The sequence below is a fragment of the Balaenoptera ricei genome, chromosome 6 (assembly GCF_028023285.1).
Source record: "Balaenoptera ricei isolate mBalRic1 chromosome 6, mBalRic1.hap2, whole genome shotgun sequence".
Lineage (NCBI taxonomy): Eukaryota > Metazoa > Chordata > Mammalia > Artiodactyla > Balaenopteridae > Balaenoptera > Balaenoptera ricei.
In genome coordinates this window covers 42,012,148-42,033,701 of record NC_082644.1, presented here as the reverse complement: position 1 = coordinate 42,033,701, position 21,554 = coordinate 42,012,148, and the positions used below count along the sequence as shown (strand labels likewise).

The window sequence follows — 21,554 nt, the reverse complement described above, 5'->3', positions numbered from 1 at the left end:
AATATACCTAGTTTCTCTCTCCTTGTTTCTGCAGTGCTTTTTTACCTTCCTCATGTTATCTAACAATACAGAGTTTTGGAATATAATATTCGGTATTGGCTTTATTAAAATTTTATTCTCCTTTAAAAAATGTTCTGTTATCTTGGTGTGTGTGTATGTATATATAAATTTGGGTTTATATGTAAGTTTTTTTCACTTTATATGGTTACACCTCTAATTTTTTAAACATTTGAATCTTTTGTTTCATTTTAGACCGAGAGATAGGCATCTGTATCGTTCTCAGTCTTGTCTTTTCTGTTAACAATCTGTATTGCATATGGTACACAATCCATGTATGTTTGACTTTAAATGTACTTGTAATTTAGGTCCTATAATTTAAATTTATGAACCAGAATATTATAGTGGTGAATTCTTCTATCCATATACTGAGGGAGTTATATATAATTAAGTTGTTGTGAGGCATGTGTCAGTTTATATAAACCATATTTATTGAAACCAGTGATTAATATTAAAGGTGATTATAGCTTCTCTCCAGGCAGATTTTAAGCAAGGTCAGATTTTTTTTTGTTTCTTTTAATGTTAGATGTGTGAAAATAAAGAGAGAGATTTAGTTGCTTCTCAAGACTCTTGAATCATGATTTATCATGTTTGTCTGTTTCTATTTTTAAATGATTTTTTTTAGAAGGATGGTGTTACAGACATAGTGTTTCTTTTTTTAACTAAGAAATGTATTTTGGAGATTGGTCAAAATGAATATTTATAATATAAAAAAATGTTTAATTCTTCTTTATCATTGATTCCAAACAAGAAGAAAAAGCAGGATTGTTTACTCCCCTAATGGTAAGAAAACAAGTCTTCTAGGAATAAAAGAAATTTCAGTGGAATTGATATTTTTTGAATAACATACTTTTGAGTATTTACTGAATGTGATATTTGTGTCTCGTAGAATGGAGATGTATGCATTTCAATTCTTCATCCACCTGTAGATGACCCACAGAGTGGAGAACTGCCCTCTGAAAGGTGGAATCCTACTCAAAATGTCAGGTAAGGAATTACATAAGGAATAATCTGGTTTTTAGGTGGCTCTAAAGATTGGATATTATCTTTTAACAAGTACAAACGAATCCTTTCTATATTTGGTTGTTTTGTCTTCTACTGGAGCTTTAAGTAGCATGTATGCCTCATTTTGAAGAGTTGTATTTCTGGAGTAAAAATGCATATGTTACTAATTTCTCTGTGTTCACTTTGGAAGAATTTTTCTACTCTGAATTCTTCCTATTACATTATATCTAAGTTCCATCCTGCTGCTTTGGATTTCATGAGTTCCATGTTTGGATTGGTTGCTTCCTTATTCTAGGATTCTTATTACTTTTTGCTGAAAAGTCTTAGTCTTTACACTTTGTTTATCCATTCACCAGTTGATGGACATTTGGGTTGTTTCCGCTTTTTGGCTATTATGAATAATGCTGCTGTGAACATTCTGTGCAAGTTTTTATGTGCACATATGTTTTCATTTCCTTGGACATATACCTGGAAATGGAATTGGGGGTGCATAACTCAGTGTTTAACTTCTTGAGGAATGGCCGTATTTTCCAACATGGCTGCACTAAATTTTAGAGCATTCCCACCAGCAGTGTGTGAGAATTCTAATTTCTCCACATCTTTGTTAACACTTGTTATTTTCCATGTCTTTTATTATAGCCATCCGAGACGGTGGACATGGTATTCTCATTGTAGTTTTGTCATCAGTGTGTTTCTTTTAAAATAACTGTCAAAATTTTAGAATGGTTTTAGATTTTTAGAAAAATTATGAGGAAAGTACAGATAGTTCCCATATTCCCCACACCTGCCAGATTTCTTTGTTATTAACATCTAACATTCATTTGGTTCATTTATTACAGTTAGTGAACCTGTATTAGTACATTATTATTGACTAAAGTCCATACTCTTTCACGTTTCCTTAATTTTTACCTAATATCATTTTTCTGCTCTGAGATCCCCATGCATGATAGATAGCACATTATATTTAATAGACAGTTCTCCTTAGACAACTGCAGCAGTTTCTTGGACTTTCCTTGGTTTTGATGACCTTAACAATTTTGAGGAATACTGATCAGGTATTTTGTAGAATGTCCCCCAGATGGGATTTTTTTTTTTTTTTTATGTTTTTCTGCTTATTATACTGGAGTTATAAGTGTTGGGGAGGAAGACATGGATGTAAAGTACATTTTCATCACGTCGTAGCAGGGGTACATACTGTCAGCCTGACTTACCACTCTTGATGTTAACATTCATCACCTGGCTGAGACTCTTGTTTTTTAGGGTTTCTCCTCTGTAAAGTTCCTCCTGTCCCCCTTTCTGTTCTGTATAAGGGAAGTCCTAGGTGCAGCCCACACTAAGGAGGGGGGAATTATACTCCCGCAAGGCTGAGATATCTGTATAAGTTACTTCAACTCCTCTGCACAGGAGATTAATCTGCTCTCCCCCATTTACTCATTCATTCATTTTGTTAATCATTTTTAATGATCTGGAAGCTAGTAACTCAGTTAGAATCTCCATTTTTGTCAAAAGCAAAGAACTTGAAGCTTCCTGATGCACACAAGGATTTCTTACCTGTCTCTTATCAAGTTATGTGTTTGCTTCCCACTTTCTGGGAAGAGTAGACCAAAAAGTCTATTAAAGACATATCAAATACTATTGATTATGCTGGTTACTCATTTCTTTAGGTACTTTGTTCCATCCAGTATACTTAGAAAGGATTGGGAAAACAGATATATTTTAGATTTCAACACATCTTGCCAGTATATTTTTTTAATGAGAAAAAACTGACTTCCCTTTTTAATTTAAATAAATGTGTTGATACACCTCACCTTGACAAACATCATGCCTCTGAATAATTCTCAGATAGATCAGGCATTGAGACTTGCCATAAGTTTATTATGTCTATGAAATAAGGAATCATTGCATATTCCATATACTTTCTGCTTTACTTTAGTGGAACTCTCCCTTGGCGACGATGCATTTCTTAACGGTAATCAGAGATGGAATTAATTCGTTTTAGTGAAAATATAATTCCAGCAGCCCCAATCTATACATATCTGAATTTATTATACTCCACTACATAGCAAAATACTTTTTTTTTAACATCACTCTATGCTTTTAACAAAATTATTTATGAGAAGGGAAAAGCAGTCGGCTCTATTTGTAAATTTCTCTGTTTTGTACTTCTGATGTTTCATCACCACTAGGCAATGCACCATAGAAATATTTGGGATGTGTGGGAGGTATACATTTCTTGTAAAGGGCAGTTGTGAAAAGGGAAGCTGGAAAGGAGAACTGATAGGATATTTCATATGTCTCCAGGGGCATGTATATATTAGTTTTAAGACCATTGTTTTACACAGGATCGTTTATGATCATCAGTAAAATTAGTATATTTCTACTTCATCCCCTCATATCCGTGTATCACACAGTTGTTAGCTGATTATTTAGACCTTTAACTTATACGTACTTATTACTTGATTTTTCAGCATCAAATGGTATACTGACACTTAGATATAAAAGAAAAGGAAACCTTCTACCTCCCCTTTCTAACTTCTAAATATTATTGTTTCTTTATTGTCAGGGTTATAAAATTTATAATCTGTACTCTTCTGTAGCTTAATCCCAGTTTTAAAAATTCTTATTCCTGTTGTTAAATGAATTCATTGTTTGTTCCTCATTATTTACTTCCTTTGGTCTATTAACTGGCTGAAATTTGTCCATCAGTAATTTCTCAAGGGATTGCTCCTAGGAGCTATATTACATTCCCTGAGTTGTTACGTGTTCAAAATATTATGTGCTTGTGTATATGGGAGTATATGTGTGTGTTTGCCATTATACTTCAAATGACAGATTTTAACTAGATATAAGATTTCAGGATCATGCTTTCTTTCCTTGAGGATATTATGGGCATTACTCTATTGTTGCCGTGGAGAAGTTTGGCTACCCTATTTCTCATCCCTTTCACATTATATAATTGTTTAAGAGGCTGGCATGCTTTCGAAAGAAACACATTATTTTATTAGTAAAATTAAACTGACAATGTAGAGAAAAGGTTTTAAATATCTTGGAAGATTTGTTGAAAAATTGGACCAAAAATGCAGAGTTGTCCTTTAAGTATGATTTTGGTGCTTGTTTTTCAGGGCTAGTAGTAACCCTAGACTAGAAGAAGTAGTAGCTCTAAGGTGTTAGTGATTCTTGCTTTTGGAGGTTGAATGTTGAATCAAATGCTTCACATACCACCACCACACCCACCCTTGAGAAAACAAGCCTCCTCTTTTTTTTTTTGGTGCAGCTTAAACAACAGAAATTTATTATTTCACAATTCTGGACTCTAGAAGGTACCGGCAAGGTTGGTTTCCTCTGAGGCTTCTCTCCTCATCTTGTCTTCTCTCTTTGTCTTCACATGGTCTTCCTTCTGTTCATGTCTGTGTCCTAATTGCCTCTTTTTATAAGGACATTAGTCATACTGGATTAAGACCTGTTCTCAGGACCTCATTTTAACTTAATTACCTCTTGAAAGACTCTATCTCCAAATACAGTCTGAGGTACTGGGGGTTAAAACTTCAGTATAGAATTTGAAGCCTCCCTGTTCTTTAGATGCAAAGCCCCAAACAAGATTTTTCTCATTGCATTCTCGTGCTGCTTGGATGGACAATCTATTACCATTACCCACAGGAATTCAAAATTTTTGCCTTTACTTCTGTGTAAATACACACAGACTGTATTTGCCTTGTCTCAGCCTAAAATGTTATAAACATTTTTTCTTTTTAAGAAAGGTCTGTTTGGGGAATTCCCTGGTGGTCCAGTGGTTAGGACTCAGTGCTTTCACTGCTGTGGCCCAGGTTCAATCCCTGGTCGGGGAACTAAGATCCCACAAACCATGTGGCACGGCCAAAAAAAAAAAAAGAAAAGAAAGGCCTGTTTCTCATTTAATCCATTCCTTTGGGGGCAGGGAACTCCGTTCATATTAATCTGCCCTTTAAAACTACCTTAGCCACTTTGGGTACCAGCATCACTTTTTTTCTCTCTGGGCCCTCAGGTCACCTGAGCCCCAATTTAGAAGCACCTGGACTTCACATGAGGGATTGCCTTCCCTGCGTTTATGCTTTTTTTATTTAGAGGCTTCACAACCAGAACTTAGTTATCTTCAGGTTGCCCCTTTGATCTTCATCCATGGCTCTAAAAGGTATTTGCATTGGAAATCGTTACCTTCTTGGACCTTTTTGTTTCTTAGTTCCATATAATCATTGGATGGTTCTTCAATGTGTTGCTTGGGGTGGGAGAGTGAATGGAGAGTTTTGGTGTTTGTGGATTTATGGGGGGGACATAGAGTGTTTTGCATGCCTTGTGGAATGTCATCTGGAACACCTGGTGATGTCCAGAACGCTGAAAAGTCAGAAAAGTACTACCTAATGTGGGACACTTTTCCCTTTCCCATTTGTTTCTGTGTTATTTGTTTTGAGACAAGGGAGTTCCTTAAGGTAGTAAACTGTACATATTTCTCACAGGTTATTTACACAAGAGGCAAGATATGAGATGCCAGGGATTTTCCTTTATATCCCTTTGCTACTAAATTATCCAGAGTAAGCACTTGTCTGACTAAGGGTTCTAAGCTCCATATCCAGTTTATGGCTGTAGCCAAGACAGCAGTGGAGGTGGCAGAAGGTTCAGTTCAGCCTGTTGTAGGGTCTTGACTGCTGAATGGCACTGTTATCTGAAAGTGGTTCCATGTTCACATGTGTTTGGACTTCTCCATGACCACCTGCACTAGTCTTTCATTTAACACCTCAGTGAACATATTCAGAAAATAAAGTTGTACAGGCTTTTGTAACCTGAAGAAGAGTAAGGAATTCCAGTTACCTTTGAGAGCTGAAGTCAATTTATATAACAAGACCTAGTGAGTAGTGAGAGTTGGCTAAAGGGGAAAGCAAGAAAAATGTACTATGCTACAATTGTAGGGATCCAGAGCGGCAGCCAGCTAGTTTCCACTGAAAGCTCAGTAGTTCTCCTCCTTTTAGAGGAAGGCAGCATACTTTCTGGAAGAAGAGATCCACAGTCCTATCCTCAGATGTCCAGGATTAAGTTTAGGGGGTGAGAGTTCCTTATGGAATTGGGAAGTTTTGAGGAGTAGGCATTAGTCAGCAAAGAATGAAGTTGGGAGGATAGGGCCCCCTGATGCTGCTACATGTATGTGATTAGGAGTCCACAACACCATGCCTCTTTTTGGTGAAAGAAACAAAATGTGCCTTAATCCATGTTCTGTCCAGAACCAAGTGGGAGCTTTCGGGGTGGGTGGGGAGGGTGGGGTGGGTGGTAGGGGGGCCTCTCAGACCTTGCAGTAGAATTCACAAGTGCTTTCTCTGAGGCACCACCCCCAGAACTACCTGCCATACTTGCTGCAGGCTCTTGGATAGGAAAGTGGTCTTTGGTAGGGATTTGCTTTCCTTTGAAGGATAGATAACAGTGTTTTCTTTGCCACTGTGAAGATGTATCATGGGACCAGATTTATGGATCCACTCCAGAGGCCACACCTTCATGTAGAAGCGTTTCTCAGGAGTAGGGTAGGATGTTTTCCTATCTAGTCTTCTCTATAACCCACTGAAAGGGCAGGGAGCTAGAGACTGCTGCAACGATTGGGTGACAAAGTAGGCAAGGTCAGAGGAAATGGCTATGGCTGTGCTGTTCCTAGGGCTCCTGTAAACCCCATTCTGAGCCAGGACTATTTTATTTATTTGCTCCCTTGATGTTTGCGCATTGGGTCCCACTGCACTCAGATTGCCAGTTTCATTCTGTGCAAATGATATGTATTTTGTGTATTTAAAATTTTTCCTTTTTAAACTAAAATGTTGTGATTTGGTCACTTTGTGTGTTTTAATCTGAGACCCTCATTCCTACCATGTGTTCTCAGGGGTATGTCAGTCAACGGCAGCTCCAGGGACTGCACAGCAGAAACTGTTGTATTTGTTAGTTGCTTTATTATTTTTTAAAAAATATTTTATTTATTTATTTATTTGGCTGCTCTGGGTCTTGGTTGTGGCACACGGGATGTTCGTTGCGGCATGCAGCATCTTTGGTTGCGGCATGTGAACTCTTAGTTGCAGCATGTGGGATCTAGTTCCCTGACCAAGGATCGAACCCAGGCCCCCTGCATTGGGAGCTGGTAGTCTTAGCCACTGGACCACCAGGAAGTCCCTGTTAGGTGCTTTAGCAGCATAAAGAAAAACTATTTGTAGTATGTGGACCCATTAAGCTACCACGTTTTATCTTCCCAGTCATAACAGACTTCTTTACCATGATGTCCTCTTTAAATTCCTCTCCCATCTTGAAAACATATAATGAGGATTGAGTTTTAATTGGGTGATCTTCTGGTGTTACTGGTCCATCTTTTGAAATAGTGTAAATGAGAGATTAAAAGAACCCTTCTAGGTCAACTAGAAGGGTCAGGCAATGAGCTTTGCTTCTCTGTACGTCACTTTTTATCAAATTAAGGCCTGTAAAATCTAAGAATCTCAATCATTCAAACCCTCTTTCAGTATTTCTGTGTATGTTTTAAGAGTCAAGTAAGTTGAAGTTTTAAAGAATGAACCCTTTCTACCTCACACGTTGCCTGGGAGGGTATGTGTATGCACTGGAGGGAAAATGCCCATCTTTAATCCTGCAGAATTCCAAACTTCTGCTGCTTGGCTTCTGGGGAGACCCATAAGCCATGTCTTCTTTGTTGAGCTAAGGCCAGTTTCTGCCCTCCCTGCTAAAATTGTACTTGTGGTGACATAGTAGCTAACAGAGAAAGGGCAGACCCATCTCATTGATTATTGTCTATATGTTGAAAAGGGACAAATACAGTATTACCCATTGGGTCATAGATGTTTAATTAGGATTTCCTATCTCCCTTAAGTACTTCTTTTTCTTCTGAAAAAAATAAATGAAAAAAGATTTTAAAATACTTACTGAAATTAACAACACCAAAAAATAGCAACAACAAAAAAAGAGGTAATTGTTGGAATAGCTTCAGGATTCAATTCTGTTTTGTATGTTCTACCAGTATTCGCAGTTTCATTTTTCCACTCTATAAAAATAGGGTTAATAATACTACCTTGCAGAGTTGCTTACCATGCTACAGATGTAACTAACACCTGTGTTAAATTATTTTGGTACGAGTGCCAGACAGTTTAAACTATGTATGATATTGCTTCCCATCCTCTTCCAGTCATGTTACATAGAAAATATGAAATGATAGTATTCGTAGATCACAATGTAGTAAGCTGAAGATGCTCCTTTGGCCAGAAGTTATTGTTCCAGAGGCTCAAGTTGTCCCAGGTCCTACCTACCAGTCTGTGTGAGGGAGTCACAGACAATTTACCTGTAACCCACTCACAACATACTGGTTGGGAAATTTTGAATAGGATATTGCATATGAATTGCATCAGGAATCTTCATTGGTGTTGGAGTCCTCTGCCAGCACTTGGTGGTATGTCTGCTGCTGTGGGTAGGTGGGCTTTTATGAAGGTGTGGCACGGTTGCTGTTTGACGGTGCACTTGAGGAGGGAGACTAACCCTGCCTGAATTGGTGCAGTGGGTTCCCCGTACAAAAAGCGGCTCTACCCTCCAGACAAAGGGAGGACGTGAAAGCGTGCTGGGTTAATAACTCTTATCACAGTCAGCTATAGTTAGTGCCTGAGGCTTCTGAAAGCATCATGGATTTCAGTTTAGGGAGTACATGGTATTAGAAGTGAGTTTCTTATGATAGAACTGGATGATTCACCATTTAAAAAAATTGTACTTCCCAATATGGTATTTTAATAATAAACACAAGATATAAGAAAATCAACCTGGTGAAACCACTCCTGGGAAAAATTTCCTAATTCATTTAATATAATTCATCTAGACCTGTGTTGTCCAGTATGATAGCCACTGACTACATGTGGCTATTTAAACTTAAATTAATTAAAATTAGTACTAAAAACTCATTTCTTCAGTTGCATGATCTACTTTTCAAAGTGCTCAGTGGCCACATGTGGCTAGTGGTTACCATATTGGATAACACAGATTATACATTTCCATCATCACAGAAAGTTTTAAAGATACAATGCTGATCTGGACCATTAAACTGTACCACAGTTTGTTCTTATCCTGCTTATCTTTCTATCAGGTTTTGTATATGTTTTCTTCTGAAGCAATCCTTACGGAATTTTTCTTTTGCTTCTAGGATATTGTCAGTACATTTCGCATTTTTGGCAATGATGAGTTTCTTTGAATCTTCTTAGTGTAATTACTGAAGAAGTCCAGAAGGATGGAAGTGGGGGTACAGGGAGTTATTCTTACCCTAATAGAAAGGTGGGGGGTGTATATGTGGTAAATGAATTTGAACTAGATGGGAAAGTTTTCTTTGAAAGTGCCTTTGTCGTAATCTTGTATAATCACATAACAGAAACTCTCTACCCTTTTTAGGAAAAGGTTTCATCAAATCAAACATCTAATTGCCTGGTTCCCTCCCTTTATTTTTTGCTTGGGGCCAGGAGCAAAAGGCTATTTTGCAACAACACAATCTATAACCTCGCACCAATGAGAAAAGGTAGAGAAATTTAATTTTTCCTCCCATGTTTCTCCTTACCTACATGCACATAGCTTTTAGGGGAGAAAAAAGCCTGGGAACTATTTCAAACATTTTTGGAGCTTATTGAGCTTATTTTATTTCACGGAAACTTTATTCCCTTTGATTAAGGTGTCTAGTCTTTATCTGTGGATGAAAATTTCCCACAAGATTTCTAAGCCCTGAGAGATCAGGGATGGCAACTAATAACTCTCTCACTATTGTACATCCAACATCTCACTTGATGCCTCTGGCACAATAGCAAGGGCTTAGTAAATATTTTTTGAATCAAGATTTCTGTTATTCAGAGACTAGTTCTTCCATGTCAAGGCTATTGCTTTTTCTCCATTCTCCTGCTTAACTCTTATCTTGCTTCCCTTAGAAGTATGGAAAACAAATACATTTGTATGTAAAATTGGTTTTCTGATCTTCTAAGCAGCCGTGATATGAATTAGATATATGGAGTAGCATCATTTTTACCCTTTTCCACAAAAAGATTGCCTTCAAGCTACATATTTTTTGCTTCTGCTTTTTCCTATTGCACTTAACTTGTAATTTTTTAAATGTTATTTGAAAAGCTTCCAGACCTCCAATTTTTGTAGATTGGAACATGTTGCCAGTTAAGACAGTGCCTTCTACAGAGTTCATATTTTGCCCTGCAACCTAACTTTTATGCTAAACTCAGATTCCCTCTGCTTTGTCTCCCAGGTTCGTAGCCTAGCCAGATGAGTACTGAAAACAAAATTTTGACACTCTATTTCCATTTCCCTAAAGTCTCAAATATTATAGTCTTAAATTTAAAACAAAATACTGTTGAATACTGTGAATATGAGTATTCGTAGCTGACCCTTTTTTCCTGTTTCTAGGACTATCCTGTTAAGTGTAATCTCATTGCTTAATGAGCCCAACACCTTCTCCCCAGCCAATGTGGATGCCTCGGTTATGTTCAGGAAATGGAGGGACAGTAAAGGAAAAGACAAAGAATATGCTGAAATCATTAGGTAAGGTGTTTTGTTTTGTCTTCTTTTTGATTACTTCAAGTCTTCATACAGAACCAAAGTATATCCTAGAACCAAGGGTTTAAATTGAACTTAAATATCCACTCCACTTCTGTCAGTTAGATTTATTGTTTGGGAAGAGGTTTCTGCCTGAGCCTAATGAGTTTGGCTTTTGAGACAGCAGCAGATCTGATTTCCCAGGAAGCAGAACTTTCAGGTTCTAAACTAGTCAAGTTTGCAAACTCTTCCTCCTGATCATTTTAGGGACACTGTTCTGGGCTTTGAACATGTCCTTTAAATGTATCGAACACCTAGTGTATTCCAGACATTACAGGTATTTTTGTTTTCAAATTTTTTATTAACGAAACCCTATAGATTATTGGCCTTTCTGACCATAGCAGCAAGTATCTTCTGGGAATCATCATTATCAGCAACTCTAGTATATGGTTTAACAGAGCCCTAGAATAAGAATCAGGAGACTTGGAATATACTCCTAGCTCTGCTACCCTCATGTGACCTTTTATCAGTTAACTTTTGGGGGTTTTTAATATTTCCATCTGTAGAAAAAAAAAAAGAAGGTATTAAGCTCAACCATTCATCTCTCAAATTATATCCTACATAGGATATAAGATTTTCCTAACAGTACTTAAGGATTGGTAGAGCCCCAAGGACAGTTGCAGTACATTCTGTGACTTTTCAAAGTCCCTATCTATAATAATCTAGTTGGCATGATACCATGTGATATGAAAAAAAAAATGCATGTCATCTGACAGCTGAATAAGTTTTCTGCCCACTGTAATCAGCTTTAGACCCTCTCCCTAATCCAGGGTCATTTAATGAAATTACAAGGATAGAATCTGGGCATCTGTATTTTGTTTTTACCAAGCCACTTAGGTGACTGGTATATACCAAAGATTGAAGATAACTAGTGTAAATAGTAAAGACCTGTAGAAGTTTAGAGTGAGAGTGGACTGAGGATTGGAAAATGGGAATGCTTCATAAAATAGTCAGGACTGGAGCCTAATGTTCAAGGAAAGGTAGGATGTAAGGTGCAGTCTTTCTCCTTAGAGAGCTCATACTTTTGTTTGTAAACAAAGAAATGAACATGTAATATGATAAGTGCAACTATAGAAGCATAAACAAGATACAGTGGAAGGAACATATAATATGGTTCCTAGGAGAGAGAATGCCTCATAACCAAGAATTTTTCAGGGAGAGAGAAACATGCTTGCTAAAACACGGGTGTATAATAACAGCATGACAGACACATCAAGAGTATTGTAAATTCTGATTTGAGAAGTAATGGGAAATTAAGAAACGCATCAGGTCTTAAAAGACACTGAAGTCATAAGGTGGGTTTGGGCCTTAATCTTAGAGGTGTTGGAGTGTCACTTAAAGATTTTGTGTGAAAGGATAATCCTATTTGAGTTCCAAAAGAACATGACTGACCAGGAGACCGGCTGCGGTTTGAGGAGGCTGAGATGAAGACTAAACTGACGTAGTAACAATCAAGAATGAGAAAACAGATTTGAAAACATTTAGGACTTTGGAGTAGTAAGAGCTATAATTTTAGGAACTGAATACTCCATGGAGGTGGACAATGACAAATGCAGACTTGCTGAGTTAGGATTCCTATAGGGAGCGTCAGGACGGAGACATCCAGATGCTCAGATAAGTGTACAGAGCTCAGAAGAAAAGTTTAGGCTGGACCCTGATGATTTGAGAGCTATCAGCATGAAGGGTTAGAACCATGGGAATGGACAAGATGGTTCAAGGAGAAGGCTGTGAGAAGAGAGATTCAAGCCTGAAAGTCTCAGCAGCATCAGGATGTAAGGCAACAGGATCCACCAAGAGAGGTCTAACTAAAAGACAGGGAGACAGGGAGAATAGTGGTTGTGTTTTTGTGGGTTTTTAAAAGTATTTATTTATTTATTTGGCTGCACCGGGTCTTAGTGGCAGCATGTGGGATTTTTTTTTTTTTTCCTTTTTTTTTTAAGCTGCGGCATGTGGGATCTTTAGTTGTGGCATGTGAACTCTTAGTGGTGGCATGCGGGATCTAGTTCCCTGACCAGGGATCGAACCCAGGCCCCCTGCATTGGGAGCACAGAGTCTTAGCCACTGGACCACCAGGGAAGTCCTGAGAATAGTGGTTTGATGTTTTTAAGTTAAGTTTTTCTAGTCCCTTGAGGGGTCCAATTTTCATACTTGTTTTCTAGTCCCTTGAGGGGTTGAAACATTAACCTTCATGCGTTCATACAGTCAGTATTTGTTGCACAGCTGTATGTGCCCAGGCGGTGTTCTAAGCACTGGGGAAGTAGAATTAACTAAGATAGACAAGGTCTCTGCTCACATTCAGGGGCAAGGAGAACAACAGAAAAATGAACAAATGAGGAAAATGAGTAGGATAATATGAAGGAATGACAAGATGGCTGCTTTAAATTGGATTGTCCAAATAGGCCTCCTCTAAGGTGACATATAAGTTAGTACCTGAGTGACAAGAAGCAGTCAACCGTATGTAGGGCAGAAGAGCAACTGGTCCTCACAGAAAAATCAACTAGGTATGTTTGAAGGTACTAAAAATCCCCAGAGTGGCCTGAATGTTTTGGAATTGGAGAAAGTAATGGGTGGCGAGAATGAAGTGGTAGGCAGGTGGATCATGCAAGACTTTAAGAATCCAACATAAGATATTTGGATTTTTCTCTAAGTAGGAGGATTATTGAGTTGTTGGGGCTGCATTCTGAGTTTAGTGCGAGGAGACAAGGCGGAAAACCTGAGGTGATTTCTGGCCAACCAGCATGTGAGGTCCATGGCTTTAAACGCCCTTCAGAAGGGTCATTTTTAAGTGTCCTTCAGAATGGCACCTGATGGGCTAGAACCTTTGGTGTAGTAGAGGGTATCTTGTCAAAGATGCTTTCAGGTAGGTAGGTACTTAAGTTCAGAAACCAGTAAGGAATTTTGGATTGTTTAGGCCAATTATAAATCCATCTTCCAGAGACTTACATAAACTATCCTCCCTTCAGGAAACAGGTGTCAGCCACTAAAGCCGAAGCAGAAAAGGATGGAGTGAAGGTCCCCACGACCCTGGCGGAATACTGCATCAAAACTAAAGTGCCTTCCAATGACAACAGCTCAGATTTGCTTTATGACGACTTGTACGACGACGACATTGATGATGAAGATGAGGAGGAGGAAGATGCCGACTGTTATGACGATGATGATTCTGGGAATGAGGAGTCGTGACGTGCTCCTTCAAGGCCCCTGTACTGCCCTGCCGTCTCAGGCCAAAGGGAGGGGAGCAAGTGGGGACCTAGCAGTGGCCCCTCAGCAAAAACCTATCATGGGGGTGGGGAAAACAAACACGGCTCCTGGTGACTCCCCTTATGGATCTCAGTTTGCTCCTTTTTATGGACCTCTTAATGGAGAGAAACTAATCCTCCACAGAATGTCTGAATTCTTGCATTCTTTACCCTTCCATCACTGTATTGATTTTTTTTTTTTTCTTTCTTTAAACCCAAACTCCCACCTCACTTTGTCTCTGCAAAGTGTTCACAGCAAAACACGTTTGGTCTGTTTTTAGATTCTTGAAGAATTAATTAAATAGTCTTTCATCAAGACGTTTAATGTGTTTAAAGCTGGGAACCCATCGGGAGTTCACAAGTGCTGCATATGCTGGGTAGCAAAAGAAAAAAAAAAAACCGTAAAAGCCCCACAAAACAAACTTTTTCTTAACAAAGCAAATTTGCCAAGTTTTAGCTGCTCATTTACATTAGTGTGTGTGCATCCGTTCAGCCCCATGGTGGTGAATTTTCTTTCCCTTCTTAAGGCTGGGGTACAGCAGGCTTCAGGGACTTTGTTCCGAACCTGATGAAACGTGTTCCTAAGGGCACAGGGCCCTTCAGCCTAACAGAGGCCTCAGCTACTCTGAGGAGAGAGATCAGATTTTGTTTTTTGAAATCGATTGGGATCTAAAGCCTGAAATAAATATTCATACTTTACATAGAACTGATTGCTATTTATTTTGAAGGCAGAGTTATTTTTTCCCCCCAGGGAGTGGGGAGAGAGTGGGGATTAGTGTGTGTGTGTGTGTGTGTGTGTGTGTGTGTGTGGAGTCTTAGTGACGGGAACGAAGAGTTAAAATCACTATGCTGGTTTTGGTTGATGCTGCTGGGGGAAAAAGTCAAACTACTGGTGACCACTGTTGTTGGGAGAGAAAACATCATCTGTTTTATATATTTAACAAACAAACATGGCCTTTCCCTGAAAGATAGATACACTCTCACCATGAGGATTTTTTTTAAGTAGCGAGTTTTAATTACTCAGTATTAATACTAGGTGCATGTGTTAAGATTTTGGTTTTCATTGAGCTGCTTATACTGATAGTGGTAACTGTGGATATATGTGAGACATGAGTGACCGGTTCCCGCTTTTCTCACTGGATGTGACCTGGACTTTTCTCTCCTTTCAATGTGCTCGGGCTGTGGAGTGCAAGCGGAAGTTGTGCATGGAGCTTTCCCCTGAGCTGCTTTGACTCTTCTGGCAGAGCCAAGGGAGTTGGCTGCAAGCAGTGTCTGGGCAACGCTAGATCTTCCTGCCACGCAATTGCTGCAGCCTTGACTTCCCCCGTGTTGATCGTGTGTTACTTCAATCAATACCGAGTTCCATCAGCCTTCACCAACCAGGGACTTCTTCAGTACTTGGCGATGATTTTGGTTTCGTATGGGGGCGGGTCAGTTCACAGGAGGGCAGTGTTCTTTCAGTGGGGAAAATACCGCTAAAAACCTACTTCAGATCCCTGCGCGCTAGCGTCAACTCCTTTTCTTCAGATCGTATAGCTCAGAAAGAACGAAAGGGTTGATGAGGGACAGGGGTAGGATGGACCCTAGGACGCAGTCGGTGATACTTAGGTCCTTAGTTCCTCCTTCCTTTCTGATCTCAGGGTTTTCATTCGCTCTTCAAACTCTCCAAACGTTTGCCAACTAATTCCCAGCAGCCTTCTCCGGAATCTAGTCTTAAAAAAGTGGGAATGTTGAACGTGCTAAGGTTCACATGGGACACTGTTGAGCCTGGTCCCAGAATCTGTCCAAACTCCATGGCCTACTTGCACCCCTGAGTCAAGTGACTCCAGTCAGATTCAGAGAACAGAGCAGCTCTCCTGTGACAAAACACTGAGTGCAAACTCACTCTCGTAGAAGGACGTTGAAACTAGTTTTTCGCCCCACACATACTCAATGCTCTGATCACCCCCTATCAATCAATCACTCCACACTCCCAAAACACACGCGTGCGCCGCGTGCTTGGTCTTAAGCTCTCTCGGAGCCCTAAAACTAAGCCTTTTCTCTTCCTGCCAAAGCATCTCTCCCCCAGGGCAGGCCAGACTCCTTGGCACTGTGGGAGCTGCTGTGCTGCTCAGCCCTGCCCCACAGGCCCTGCCGGCCTCTGTTTTACGTTGACTCAAGAGAGCCAGGTGGAGGTTGTACCTCTCAGCCTTTGGGGTGTTACTCTTGAGAGCTGGGTTTGCCTCTGATGAGAGTAGTCAGTTCCAGAAAAGACTGGGGTGTGTTGATGTGCTAGGAGGTGGGACATTCTGATAGCTCAGACTGACTTGTAAAACCCAGGTGCTGGTTCCAGAGCTCTGTCCTGCAAACACATACTATGGCAAAAGAAAACTGAAGCACGTAACTTCTTTCAGGAGTGGAGATCTCAGGCTTAGGCCACAACCTTGTGAGTACAGTTGTGCTGATTATTTGGTGTAACATGAATTCAGGATCCATCCTGCATTTTTAGGTTCCTTTTGGTTCTAGTGGAGGCCTCTGGATGCTCTTCAGGTCTGTGTATTTTGAGGCTGGGTGGAGAAAGTATATCATGATCCTGTTGTTGCTTCTCACAGTCTTCCCCACTTTTATTTCATATCATTCCAGAGTTCTTTTCTATTAGCCAGACTTTTTTGTAGTCCCTTCTTTCCTCTTCCCTGGTAATTATTTGCTTCTTTATTTGCTGGTTTCCTTATGTTTGGAAAATACATAGTTAAGCTTTTGAAGGGGAAAATGTGTACTTCTCCACTGAAAATTAACTCTCTACCCTCCCATCCTGGTTTTTAAAAAGGTTTACATTTACAAAGATTCAGATGCAATTTTCAACTATTCTGAAACCAGCAGGACACACCTGACTTTAATAGTTTTCTTAGCTGAAATTGTAGATGTTTTTCTTCAGTTTAACTTATGAGAAAAGATTATCTGATGCATTTTGTGTTCAATTTCCCCTTTAGTGGTTTATTTTTGTCTTTTTCTGCCCATCTGTCTACTAATAAAATGTGAAATAAAATATACCTGTATTGCTACTTCCCCATGGGATGACCCTCTTCTTTTTTGTGTATTAAAATTAAAAGGTGGTCTTAATACTTCCTCTGTTCCCTTGCAGATTATGCACAGGACTCAGCTGAAAAACTAAAACAAAAACGAAATCTTGCTCACCTGCCTTTTGACAGTCTGCTCAACTCACCTCCTTGCAGAATAAATATCCCCAAATCCTTACTAGCTTTTAAGAAAGGTTATTAAAGACAAAGCCATTTGTTAACCTTAATTCTGAAATAGGGCACAATCTGCCAGTACAAAGTAGGTCGGTGAAGTGATGGAGGAGTGCTCCACTGCCCTCCTTAGGCAAGTTTTTTGTTTTCATTGTCACTTGTCAACTTCCCGCTGCTAAAAGAAGGGATCAGGAAGCAATAGATCACATAATTTAGTAAGTTTCAGCTGTGGACACTGACCTTTTTTTTAAGCCAGCAGTGCTTGACCTATCTGACGAATGACCATTGATTTTGGAGGTCAAAAACAGACAAGGTAAGGACTGTACCCCTGGGCCGGTTCTGGCACGCTGACTTGAAACGGGACGCTATAATGCCTCGGGCAGCACCGCAAGGCCCTGAGCTAGCTGCCAGGCTGGAATACAGCTGCGCCTCAGACAAGCATGGAGATCTGCCTCCTGGCGGACACGTGCATAGTTTTACAGCTCCAGTTCCTTCTGGACTGGTGGCCTGGAATCAAGAGGGAGGAGCTTAAGAGAAGTCAGAATCCTGCCCCCAGGTGAATGGTTCCTTGGGACTTTCTGGAGCAGATATTTAGCCCAGGACCCACTTACCTACTTCACACCACCCTGGCTCACTAGTCATCTGTCCCGCCACAGTCCTCGACGTTCAATCAAGATTGCATTTGGTTGATGAAGACCAAAGGACAGAGAGGTTTAGCTGTGCAAACTTACTCTCTCACAGGCCTGGAACTGTGTTCTCAGAGTTCTCACCTTTGTTCCTTTGGAAAAGAAATTACCCTACCCTAATATTCCTGTTGACAAGACCCTTTTAGAGACTGCCTTGTCCCCTAAGTCTGTTACAGAGTTGCAAGAAAAACAAAGGTAACCGTTGATAAGCACTGCCTGTCAGGAGGGTTAGCTACCTTGTCTGCTGTGTCCTTTACCTTTTCCCTCCCTGAATGCTGATTGTTTTGGGGCAAGAGAAGGGCCCAGCAAAGCAAGGAATACCCACTGAGGCCCTGACACCCTGTTATCAGAAGCCTGTGACCACGTGAGCTCTACTTCAGCCCTGTGAAGTCCAGGGTCCCTGGAACCATAATGAAGATGGTCTCTGCCCTGAGCTCTCCCTGAGTCACACCACACAGAGACCAAGTATGCTCTCAGAACTTTATTAGGTGGAGTTTGGGCAAAAGAGAAAACCTCTGAAACAGTCGCCCACCTGGTTCAGGACGACTGGAATAGAGGAGCCTTTGCTTGGAGACATGCTGTCACTGAGATGAAAGCATATCTTTGATTATTTTTTTTAAAGGGGAGCTGACTGGCTGAGTATCTCTGAGCGCAAATTCAGATTATTTTAGAAATGGTCAGCCAGAGGAAGGCAAGTCTCTGGGGACAAGACCAGACCAGAAGCCGAAGCCCCTGCTCTCTGTGGAGACAAACAGGTGCCACCTCTATGTGGGTGTGGGGCAGGGCTATCTCTCTGCCATTCCCAGATCAAGGTTTGGAGGGAGGGGAACATGAAAGATGACAAAAGGACCAGTTTCTCAAAAAGCAAGGGATAAAATAATTACACAGGGACGAAAACTCAAATAATGGTTTACAAGGGAGCGAGATGAGTCGTGATTCTTCATTGGTACCTGACCCCAGTACCCAAACTGCCTCGAGCCAGCCCTTCCAGACCCTGCCCGCCGGGGGGCTCTGTAGAAGGCCTGAAGGCAGATGGGGGGAAGGGGGCTGCTTCTGCTACAGCGGGAAGGGGCTTGAGTGGGGAGAGGAGCAGCTGCTCCCCCTCCCCCAAGCCTTCTACCACATTTACAAATACATACATAAATACATTACATACAACAGGGAGTCTGGGAGGCAGGCTCCCCACAGAGGCTCGGCTGACACAGTTGCACGTCTCAGAAGCTCTGGGGAAGGGCGCCGGGCTCCGTGTGCTCTCTCCTGCCCGGGGTAGGCCCCGCCCCGGCCCACCCCCTCTTCAGGGTTCAGTTTGTCCAGTATGGAGAGTTGCCGTAGGCAGGTTTGGAGGCTTGCGACTTGGGCTGCAGGGAGCTGGGCTGGCTGCGCTGACCGGAGCCGCTCTGAGGAGGAGGAGAGAAGGCTGTCAAGGCTGGAGCGGAGCCCCCAGCCCAGGGCAGGATGGCCGCCTGCTGCACCGGGCTCACCTGAGCGTCCTGCGGGAGGTGGTGGTGCAGCAGCTGTGAGTGAGGCTGCTGGTGGGCGGGCAGGACGTGCACGAGCGGTGAGGGCGCGTAACCGGGGCCCAGGGGCCCAGGGGAGCCCAAGGCCGAGGGCAGGCTGAACGGCGGCGGGGTCCCCGCGTGAAATCCCTGCCTGTCGAAAGTCTGCAGGGCAGAGAGACGACAGTGAGGCTCGCTTGGCGGCACTCCGCCAGCCCTCCCGCCAGCGCCGGCCCTCCCTCACCTGAGTCTTGCTGTAGACGGACCCAGTCACGTCAGGGAGGCCGGGGGCGCTCGAAGACGCCGACACTCCTGGAAGGAAAAGCGGCTGTTCCCACGGCAGCTGGCCCCAGCGCCAGCCTGCCCCGCTGCAGGGGCCCTCTGGGGCAGCCTCGCCTGCGGAGGAGTCAGGGGAGGAGACGACTGCTCTGGGCCGCAATCCTGGAAAGGCCTACCTTTGCCAGGCCCAGAACCTGCAGACTTGCTCTGTGCCTGCGATGATCCACCACAGCCACCCTTGGTGTAGTCTCCCGCTGCTGCCCCCTGGCTCACGTCATCGTAACCTAGCACGGCAGGGGACAAGGGGCGCGTGTGAGCTAGGCGAGCCTGTCCTTCCCGTGCCTCTCCGTGGCGGGAGCACCCCTCACCTGCGCTGTAGCTGTGCTGGCCGTAGCCACTGGCCTGCTGGAAAGGGGTGTTGGGGCTGCTGAGGCTCACACCGTGCTGCTTGGCTGAGGCCGGAGGGACCTGGTGGCAGGCAAGCAGGAGAGGCATTAGTAGGGGGACAGAGGCGGGGGAGCAGGTCACCCCGGCTTAGCCTCAGGCAGCAGGTGGCACAACCACTAGGGAGGCGTCTTCAGTAGCGCAACACGCTAGATCTCAAAACAGATGGGAAAGGAACCTCGCCCCCAGCCTGACTCATTCCTCAAGGCCAGGTGACACTCTGAGTGGGGACCTGTCCCTCCCTCCCTGCTTCTGCTCCCTGGAGCTGGAGTAACACCCCCCCCCCCCCCGAATACTCACAAACACGGTGGGCCCATACTGGAAGGCACTGGGTACGCCTGTATAGTAGGGGAGGCCAGTGTAGCTGTAGCCAGGTGGCAGGGCAGGGTTCAGAAAGGGCTGCTGGGCTGTGTGGTGGGCCTGGGACTGGCTCTGCTGGGGCTGAGCCAGGGTGGTGGCAGGTGCAGGGGACGCAGAGTCTCCTCGGCCAAACTTTGTGACATCACCTGGGAGAAACGGGGCACTGAATCCAGTCACTGCCCCCTATCCAGCCAGGAAAAAGCCAGACTGGTCCCTGGGAACAGGAACAGGCCTGGCTGCCAGCTCAACAACAGGAAGCTGGCAGGTCTCTGCAGCCCTTCTGCATCTGTTCCCAGACTCCTGGGATGAGCCACAGGCCAGTCCAATGACCACTCCGCCCCCATGCCTAATCCCTTGAACAAGACTAACCTGAATAGGGATTATTAGCGAGGCTCCCATCTCGAGTGGCGAGGGCTGCGGGTGTAGCGAAAGGAATCCCATAGTAATCCTAGGAGAGACCAGAGACGTTCAGTCAGCACAAGAGCCTCACCCCACTCCCCGGACAGCAGAACCTGCAGGCAGTAGGGGTGCTGCTCCAGGCAATGCCACGTTCCCCAGGCCGACCAGACCGCAGGGACGTCACAGGCACACCACCAGAGGGCAGCACTCACAGAGAATTCAAGACAAATGGTGCCGGTCAGGGCTGTGCAATGTGGCAGGCACACAGCATGTAGACACACTGACCAATCCCTCAGCCTTCCCCGGGCAGAGCCATGGGAGGCCCAGTCACACACATCCATTCCACATCACAGATGGATGCTGGTGAATGTCAGGGGCCAAACCAACTCTACTGGCTTCTCCAGTGACAGGGATTCTAAAGGGCAGCTAGGAAAGTTAACTGGACCAGGAGAAACCTGAGAAGGAGGAGGAGCCTAAAGGGTTTAACAGAGGTCAGGTCCTGAACTAGGAGAGACCACCCACTCTGCCCTGGCAACGCTGACTGCACAGGAGTCAGGAGAAGTGTGGATGCTGAGGCAAAACACAGTGGAGCTCTATGAAGAAGGGGAGGCCTGCCCTGACCCTCACTCACCGCCCAGGGCTCTGGCAGCCCTGGACATACTGCACCCCGGGCCACTGAGCCAAGGGAAAGCCCTCCTGCTTTCCTCATGGGCAGCAGTGTCTAGGAAAGGCACC

At 43.0% G+C, this 21,554-nt stretch overlaps 2 protein-coding genes and 1 non-coding gene across 7 annotated transcripts in view; 2 read left to right on the top strand and 1 right to left on the bottom strand.

Moving 5' to 3' along the window:
- Positions 1–14,634, top strand: part of UBE2R2 (ubiquitin conjugating enzyme E2 R2) — an 88,228-nt gene extending 73,594 nt beyond the window's left edge. Inside the window, exons 3-5 of the mRNA XM_059924594.1 lie at positions 947–1,044; positions 10,501–10,635; positions 13,653–14,634. Of these exons, the coding sequence (XP_059780577.1) occupies positions 947–1,044; positions 10,501–10,635; positions 13,653–13,872 (453 nt within the window). The 3' untranslated portion in view covers positions 13,873–14,634. The remainder of the gene's footprint in view (positions 1–946; positions 1,045–10,500; positions 10,636–13,652) is intronic.
- On the top strand, positions 4,836–4,907 carry TRNAE-UUC (transfer RNA glutamic acid (anticodon UUC)). Its single transcript has one exon. It is a non-coding gene; the product is annotated as a tRNA-Glu (tRNA).
- Positions 14,635–19,037: 4,403 nt separating the features above from the next.
- Positions 19,038–21,554, bottom strand: part of UBAP2 (ubiquitin associated protein 2) — a 121,036-nt gene continuing 118,519 nt past the window's right edge. For all 5 annotated transcript variants that reach the window (XM_059924588.1, XM_059924589.1, XM_059924590.1 and 2 more), the window contains 7 exons: positions 20,790–20,868; positions 20,361–20,566; positions 19,985–20,084; positions 19,793–19,900; positions 19,582–19,649; positions 19,323–19,502; positions 19,038–19,238 (listed from right to left, as the gene is read on the bottom strand). In XM_059924588.1, coding sequence (XP_059780571.1) covers positions 19,143–19,238; positions 19,323–19,502; positions 19,582–19,649; positions 19,793–19,900; positions 19,985–20,084; positions 20,361–20,566; positions 20,790–20,868 — 837 coding nt within the window. In that variant the 3' untranslated portion in view covers positions 19,038–19,142. The remainder of the gene's footprint in view (positions 19,239–19,322; positions 19,503–19,581; positions 19,650–19,792; positions 19,901–19,984; positions 20,085–20,360; positions 20,567–20,789; positions 20,869–21,554) is intronic.